This window comes from Eutrigla gurnardus, assembly GCF_963514095.1.
Source record: "Eutrigla gurnardus genome assembly, chromosome: 4".
Lineage (NCBI taxonomy): Eukaryota > Metazoa > Chordata > Actinopteri > Perciformes > Triglidae > Eutrigla > Eutrigla gurnardus.
The window spans coordinates 16159208-16167500 of record NC_139918.1 but is presented as its reverse complement, the minus strand read 5'-3'; the positions used below and the strand labels follow the sequence as shown (position 1 = coordinate 16167500).

The window sequence follows — 8293 nt, the reverse complement described above, 5'->3', positions numbered from 1 at the left end:
CTGGTAACCAGGACGTTATGCTGTGTGACATTTGGTTTTACTCTGTAATGGACTTGAAATGTAGTAAAATTGATTTAAATGAAGAAAATGTAACGGTGTCTCAAAATGACATCAAGTGTCTAAATGTTATCAAGTTTATATGTGTACTGCTGGTGTGTCATTAAATGATTTTTGGACATTTTGCACTTATTTCGCTTGCTTTCGGCTTCAGCATCAGTGGGTGTCGTGAATTATTCCTGTCATGTAAACTCAACTTCATGTGCTAAATCGGCCAACACATGAAAAAATGAAACCCACCACAAGGGAGCCGTGTTATAAAAGGTCTTATTTATTAATTTACTTCACAGCATATTTGTTAATAAAACATCTGCAAAAAATAAACCTCATTCTCTAGATCCTGTGATATAAGGGTATGTGAAGCAAGATAATTTTATAGGACAGAAGCATCACTCAAGACTTCCTTCTTTGCATAGACCGCACCAGCATTACTCTCCCTCAGACACTCATGTCAGCTTAACAAGCCCGCACAGTGCAAAGCACTTCACTGACCCCATTTAATTTGCAATCCTCTAGAGTTTACTTACCCACGGGCCTCTTCTGTTCCCAGTCTGCTTTGTAAATGGAAGGTAAGAGCGTGACTAATTGCGCTAATTGACCTGAACTCGTTTTGAATATGATAGTTTAGTTGTCACTCTGCTGCGTTGATAAACACTTTAATGCAGAGTGAAGTTTAAAGGGGTATCTCAAACCTTCGAAGGCCATTTTTTTATTTGTTTTTATTGTCAATGAAAAGTAGTCGTATTTACAAGCTATCCCAAAACACAACCATCACTAATTTCACTCCTCTGAATTGGTCCACGGAGTACAGACGACAAAGAGCGCACAAGGTTATGCGGTTATCTACCTGGTCGTCTCTGGTGCACATCAAATTAACAAAATGCCATAATCCCTACAAGTAATCCCTCAAGTAATCACTGTAATTCATAATTCTTTTGAGTTCATTTGAATGTCAGTGTTTATTTACATAATCAAGATCTGGGGAGAAAATGCTATAAACATGATGGAAGGTGTTTTCTAATCATGTTTAGTTTGATTGTTAGATTATAGATTATGTGTGGTTGGTCATTCTTTCATCCGTACCATAAAACTATACCTTCATACAGCCATTCTTACCTCAACCTCTGCGTAAACGACATACAGAGAAAAATAAACTACTCAGTATATTCATACAAACACATCAAGAGCGTTCCTTTCATCCAACCAGAGTTGCCAGCAAACGTCTGTGTAATTAAGTTTTATCCAAGTTATTAGATCCAGAATCAGATTTATGCTGCCATTTAGCTTTTAGTTGGACTCTAATTACACTCCAGTGGAAATAAAATTCAAGTATAAACGGAGGCAAAAGTTTTCACCTCAAGAACGCACACAAAGAAATGAAATATAGAAAGTGTCATCATATTACATCATCGTATCCAGTGTCCAAGTGATGTCTGATGTGGAACAAAAAGGCTCAACTCGGTTTAAACTCTCCAAATCTTGAATAAAATGACATAGAAAAGCAGAGCAGCTTGGGGAAAGAACTCATGAGGATGTCGGAGGATCAAGAAAGAGGACAAAATCACTTTAAAAAAACATTTTAGAATCATTTTGTGTCCACTCATTGTGAAGTTTCTCAAAGTAGTGGTTTGTGTTCCAGGAAACCCTAGAAATCTGGAACTCCTCACCAGATATTAAGTACATCTCCCAACAAAGGTCTTTTATTCCACTGCTTTATGCAGCCGTCCTCCATAATGTCATCACTTTCAGTTCTCCTGATCACGGTCACAACTGAAGTGCAGCATCCGTCAGGTGGCGTATTTGAGTTTAGGTGGCTGTGAATTACACGAGATGCTGCAAAGAGAAGGGAAGCCGGCGGTGGTCGCCGTGCCTTGACTCTCCAGAAAAATGGGGTCCAGGCAGGCGACTTTGGCAGCAAAAAAAGCGTGAATACAATGAAGCACGGCGAAGAGGTTTGAGAACTCCAGCTCCTGAAAGAGAAAAAAACAAATCGATGCTCAAGTCGTGCGCGAGTAATTCATTTTCAATAACCTTGTTGCTTTGAAAGGCCCGTTGAATAACCTTTCGCTTGAAGAGCGGCATTAAAGGATCTCTCAAAGTGAATTACCTTTGCTTCAATGGATTTGGAGTCTTGATTTTGGAATAAAAACTTGATCTTGCTTTTTCCATCGTCAGACGATCCTTTTAGTTGGGAGAACTTGTATCTCCACAGGACTGCCTGAAATGTATAAAAGGACAAAAGACGATACGAGCGTGGCTTTAACTAAAAAACGATAAACCTTTATTTAATTCCCTCTTACGTCACTATTTCATGAATAATCCATGTTAAAAATCCACATGGGCCGAGTGAGAAACGTCAGCAGATCAGCCGGCGAGAACATTTTTTGCAAGATGGAAACTTTTTTTTTGCGACCTTCAGCTATTGTTCGAGTGAATAAACAAAAGCTGCACACTGAGCCATACTGTTTCCAGACTTCCTCCTCAGGTAGACAGCTGGCCACGCTTTCACATGAATATGCACGCGTAATAATTACCGTGTCACCAAGCTAATTCATTACAGCACAAGAAATAATGTTTAACCGCACGCAAGAAGTCTCACTGTGAGATCTGGCACACACAAAATAAACACGTTTAAATCGGATGTTCATGAAACGTAATCAGAGTGGAACGGGACGAGTGTCACCTCTCCGGCTTTCCTTTCACACCCAACGTGACAGAGGAGACAATATCAGCATCTTCATGCCGATCACAAGCACCTCCTGTTACATTATATCTGTGTGTTCATTCGGTTTCCTCATATCACCACACTCTGCGTCTGCAATGCTCACATTTACGTAAGTACGTGTTATGCTATTGTATATTTATAATTTTAGTAAATATACTCTTAAATGTGTGACAGCTGCCGATACTGGATAGAGATTAGGGTTTTACATTTATTATTCATACATTGCTATAAAATAAATCACCCAACAGATTTATTAAGTTAAGATCATTTAGCTCTGCTTCCATCAGCTACATTAACTAAGGCTCTAACATTAATGGAGCAGTACAAATCCAACATTATTCAAACATTATAATGTTTAATGGCATAACACTGACAGTGGCCATTCTTATAATGACATAGTCATAACGACCATTTTTTCACTTTTGATCCTGCAAGAGCCCTTTTTCATGTATTTAGAATATTTGCTTTGTTCTGGATATTCACTTTAGTTATGGTGAGTTTAGGTCAAGTATGTTGTTTTTCCTGGTATTTGTTCAGATTGTTCTGTTAGACCAGGCTCTGGTTTCATACAGGTAGGCAGGTACAGGACCAGCATGCACCTGGGGGACTGAGAGCAAGAGAGGACTTGTCTGAATGGACAGTAGATGAATCTATCTTGGCGTGGTATTACTGCGTCTACTTAAGGATCTGAATACTTCTTCTACCGGAGCAAGAATGCAGTTTATGATCCATCCTTTCTGTCCTCATTCATATCATACTGATCAAAGAGAGGACCTACAGCTAAATTATTGACGGACTATTCTACAGTGCTTTAACCATTTATCCACTAGTGATGAGGCGATGTAAGATTTTTATCACGGATCAGGATAAAAAAAACCCCACTTGTGTTGAATTTTCTTTATCCGGATAATCTTGAATATCTAAGTGAGAAATGGAGCCTGCTTTGATTATATTTAGGATAATTTGATTGTTTTTCATGTACCCCTTCATGTCACATGTCTATGAAGGAAAGCATAGATGCGAGAAATAATAAAGTAAAAAAAAAGTATTATGTTTTTAAATATTATAAATACTTGCGAAACATGGTCTATATGTTTTTTTAGTACGGGCACGTTGCTGCTTTTGATCAATATAAATAATAATAATAAAATATCTCATTGGATCCCGAGCCAGCAGATACAGATCAACTTGTCAAACAGTTCTATTTGTGCTGTTTCTGATTGAAACTAATTCTAACATCCAATTATTTTTCTTTTAAATTTGCAGAGAGCGGCTTTTTAATTACAAAGTAATCCGACCAAGTGGATTGTCTGCCATTGCAGTTTACAGATGGATTGTGGGGTTTGTGCATTTCTCTCTGCAAACAATACGCTGGCAACCTTTTTATTTTTCCTTGTGTGACATTGTTGCTTCACGTTGCCGGAGATAAGGCCAAAATCTTAGAGAACAATATGGCGGTGTTTGTGTCCTGCTCATCCACATTATCAGCACCAGTGGAGACGTCTGCATGGCTCTCACACTTTAAGGCCCAAAAGTGTGTGTGTGTGTGTGAGTGAGTGTGTGTGGGGAGCCGTCAAAACAAAATGTGCTGACACTCCCAAGATACACAAACAGTGTTTAGTAACTCAAAAAAAAATACTAAAAAGGGGAGGCTGAGGCACTCTTGATGCTAAAGCACCGTGTCACACTCACCTTAGAAGCTGCATCAAAGCACACGAAGCCCATGCTGAAGTCAACTGTAAGTCCCATCAGGTGGCTCTCCATGATACAGGCGTATGTTTTACACTACAGAACAGGAGAACAACATGTTACCAACAAGACTCCAAAGCCTCTTTTTTTTCCCCTCCGCTGAAAACGTCACATGAGCATCGTCGATCGTTGTAGCGAGACGACTGATCGGCCACCGTGTGTTAAGATTAAAAATCATCCCAAGTTTTAAAACCTGTATCCTCTCCACCTCCAGGAAAGTGGCCATCTGAAAGGCCTTTTCCCAGATCAGCAGCTCGCCCTCCAGCTCCACGCTGAAGAACATGTCCTCCCCGCTCTCCGTCTGGACGCTGAAGCAGTGCTTCCTCTTGTCCAGGAGGTCGTTGTCCTGAGAGAAGACGATGCTGATCAGGTACATACGGGCAGAGTGACGGAGACGTAACAAAAGGACGACAGCGATGCCGTTTCCTGAATCTGAAAGGAGGTTTTGTTACTCTGAAGAGGCTGCAGATTTAAGGTAATTTAAGGTAATGCACACTATTTTTACCCAAATGCATCTGTTTTATAGCTTTATGTAATTCAAATAGCATTGTGTAATGGGTATGGCAGAGGAGGTCAGCTAATATCTGATTTAATATGTGAATCTAGATGAATCAAATTTGCCGTTGTGAGTTTCAAGCTAATAAATTGCAAATAAATTCTCATAATGAAATCCAAAGTGACCAGGAACCTGCAGAGAATGAACAATACAATCAAAAAAAACTTGAGTGTGTCTGTGGATTGAAGTAGAACTCATCCAAATGAATCAGTGAGCTGTAGAAATGCATTCCTCAGTTTTCTACTTTATATTCTCTCAATGTATCCGGTAGGAGGGGGGGCTTCTCTAAATGGTCAAGGAAGAAAAAAAGAAGTGGTTGCCTTACCTTTAAAATCTTGCACATGATCTCATACACGGTAAAACTTTTCTCTGCTCTGGTCCAGTCCCATGTTGTCACCTGAAAAATGCATACATGTTATGTTTGATTAGAACAATGGCTCTAATAAAAAGGGAAAGAAAGCAGAATCATTGTTCCTTAAAGTAAAACGGAAAATACTTTGAAATAAAATTACAATAACATGTTTGCAAACCAAAGCCCTTAATGAAGAAGTTAAAATCGAGGAAGTTCACGTCGCCCGGATTGGCGTCACCGGGGCCCCACCCTGGAGCCAGGCCCGGGGTTGGGGCTCGCAGGCGAGCGCCTGGTGGCCGGGTCTGTGCCCACGGGACCCGGCCGGGCACAGCCCGAAAGAGCGACGTGGGCCCGCCCTCCTGTAGGCCCACCACCCGCAGGAGGGTTCAGAAGGGGCCGGTGCGGTGGGATTTGGGTGGCTGTCCTGGGCGGGTGCCCCGGCGACCCAATCCCCGGACGGTGACTCTAGCCATAGGGACATGGAATGTCACCTCACTGGGGGGTAAAGAGCCTGAGCTAGTGCGGGAGGTAGAGCGCTACCGGCTACAGGTAGTCGGGCTCACCTCCACGCACAGTCTGGGCTCTGGAACCCAACTCCTTGAGAGAGGCTGGACTCTCTTCTACTCTGGAGTTGCCCGCGGTTAAAGGCGCCGAGCTGGTGTGGGCTTGCTCATAGCCCCCCAGCTCAGCCGCCATGTGTTGGAGTTTTCCCCGGTGAACGAGAGGGTCGTTTCCCTGCGCCTTCGGGTCGGGGATAGGTCTCTCACTGTTGTTTCGGCCTATGGGCCAAACAGCAGTGCAGAGTACCCGGCCTTCTTGGAGTCCTTGGGAGGGGTACTTGAGAGTGCTCCAACCGGGGACTCCATTGTTTTACTGGGGGACTTCAACGCTCACGTGGGCAACGACAGTGTTACCTGGAGGGGCGTGATTGGGAGGAACGGCCTCCCCGATCAGAACCCGAGTGGGGTTCTGTTATTGGACTTCTGTGCTGGTCACGGTTTGTCCATAACGAACACCATGTTCAAACATAAGGGTGTCCATCAGTGCACATGGCACCAGGACACCCTAGGCCGGAGGTCAATGATCGACTTCGTGGTTGTGTCATCTGACCTCCGGCCGTATGTTTTGGACACTCGGGTGAAGAGAGGGGCTGAGCTGTCAACTGATCACCACCTGGTGGTGAGTTGGATCCGCTGGCAGGGGAGGAAGCTGGACAGACTTGGCAGACCTAAACGCGTTGTGAGGGTCTGCTGGGAACGTCTGGTGGAACCCTCTGTCAGGGAGGTCTTCAACTCCCACCTCCGGGAGAGCTATGACCAGATCCCGAGGGAGGCTGGGGACATTGAGTCCGAATGGACCTTGTTCTCTGCTTCCATTGTTGACGCGGCTGTTGAAGCTGTGGCCGTAAGGTCTCCGGTGCTGTCGTGGTGGCAATCCCCGAACCCGGTGGTGGACACCGGAAGTAAGGGATGCTGTCAAGCTGAAGAAGGAGTCCTACCGAACCTGGTTGGCTCGGGGGACTCCCGAGGCAGCTGACGGGTACCGGCAGGCCAAGCGTGCTGCAGCACGGGCGGTCGCTGAAGCAAAAGTTCGGGTCTGGGAAGAGTTCGGGGAGGCCATGGAGGAGGACTATCGGTCGGCCTCGAGGAAATTCTGGCAAACCATCCGGCGCCTCAGGAAGGGGAAGCAGTGTTCCACCAACACTGTTTACGGTGGAGGTGGGGAGCTGCTGACTTCGACTGGGGATATCGTCGGGCGGTGGAAGGAATACTTCGAGCATTCGACCGTGTCCCTCGTGGCATTCTGTGGGAGGTACTTCGGGAGTACGGGGTCGGGGGCCCTCTGCTAAGGGCCGTTCGGTCCCTGTATGACCGGAGCTGGAGCTTGGTTCGCATTGCCGGCAGTAAGTCAGACCTGTTCCAGGTGCATGTTGGACTCCGGCAGGGCTGCCCTTTGTCACCGGTCCTGTTCATTATTTTTATGGACAGGATTTCTAGGCGCAGCCGTGGGCCGGAGGGGATCTGGTTCGGGAGCCACTGGATTTCATCCCTGCTTTTTGCGGACGATGTGGTCTTGTTGGCTCCTTCGAGCCAGGACCTCCAGCATGTCCTGGGGCGGTTTGCAGCCGAGTGTGAAGCAGCCGGGATGAGGATTAGCACCTCCAAATCTGAGGCCATGGTTCTCGACCGGAAAAAGGTGGCTTGCTCCCTCCAGGTCGGGGGGGAGTTCCTGCCTCAAGTGGAGGAGTTTAAGTATCTTGGGGTCTTGTTCACGAGTGAGGGAGGGATTGAACGCGAGATTGACAGGCGGATCGGTGCAGCGGCTGCAGTAATGCGGTCGCTGTATCGGTCCGTCGTGGTAAAGAGAGAGCTAAGCCGAAAGGCGAAGCTCTCGGTTTACCGGTCAATCTACGTTCCTACCCTCACCTATGGTCATGAACTTTGGGTCATGACCGAAAGAATAAGATCCCGGATACAAGCGGCTGAAATGAGCTTCCTCCGCAGGGTGGCGGGGCGCTCCCTTAGAGATAGGGTGAGGAGCTCCGTCACACGGGGGGAGCTCGGAGTAGAGCCGCTGCTCCTCCACATCGAGAGGAGCCAGTTGAGGTGGCTCGGGCATCTGTATCGGATGCCCCCTGGACGCCTCCCTCGGGAGGTGTTCCAGGCATGCCCCACCGGGAGGAGACCCCGAGGAAGACCCAGGACACGCTGGAGTGACTATGTCACGGAAGAAAATGGATGGATGGATGGATGGATGTTTGCAAACCCCCACCACACTCACAAGCTCTCCGCTTTACAATATTGGCAGACAAACCACTTTTCACTATTCAACTTTTAAAAATAATTCATGCAAA

General features: G+C 45.7%; 1 protein-coding gene across 1 annotated transcript in view; it reads right to left on the bottom strand.

The window, feature by feature from the left end:
• Window positions 1-317: 317 nt before the first annotated feature.
• sntg1 (syntrophin, gamma 1) overlaps window positions 318-8293 on the bottom strand; it is a 35046-nt gene continuing 27070 nt past the window's right edge. The window contains exons 15-19 of the mRNA XM_084007837.1: window positions 5413-5484; window positions 4725-4877; window positions 4475-4567; window positions 2165-2275; window positions 318-2027 (exon numbers count right to left, since the gene is read on the bottom strand). Coding sequence (XP_083863963.1) covers window positions 1845-2027; window positions 2165-2275; window positions 4475-4567; window positions 4725-4877; window positions 5413-5484 — 612 coding nt within the window. The 3' untranslated portion in view covers window positions 318-1844. The remainder of the gene's footprint in view (window positions 2028-2164; window positions 2276-4474; window positions 4568-4724; window positions 4878-5412; window positions 5485-8293) is intronic.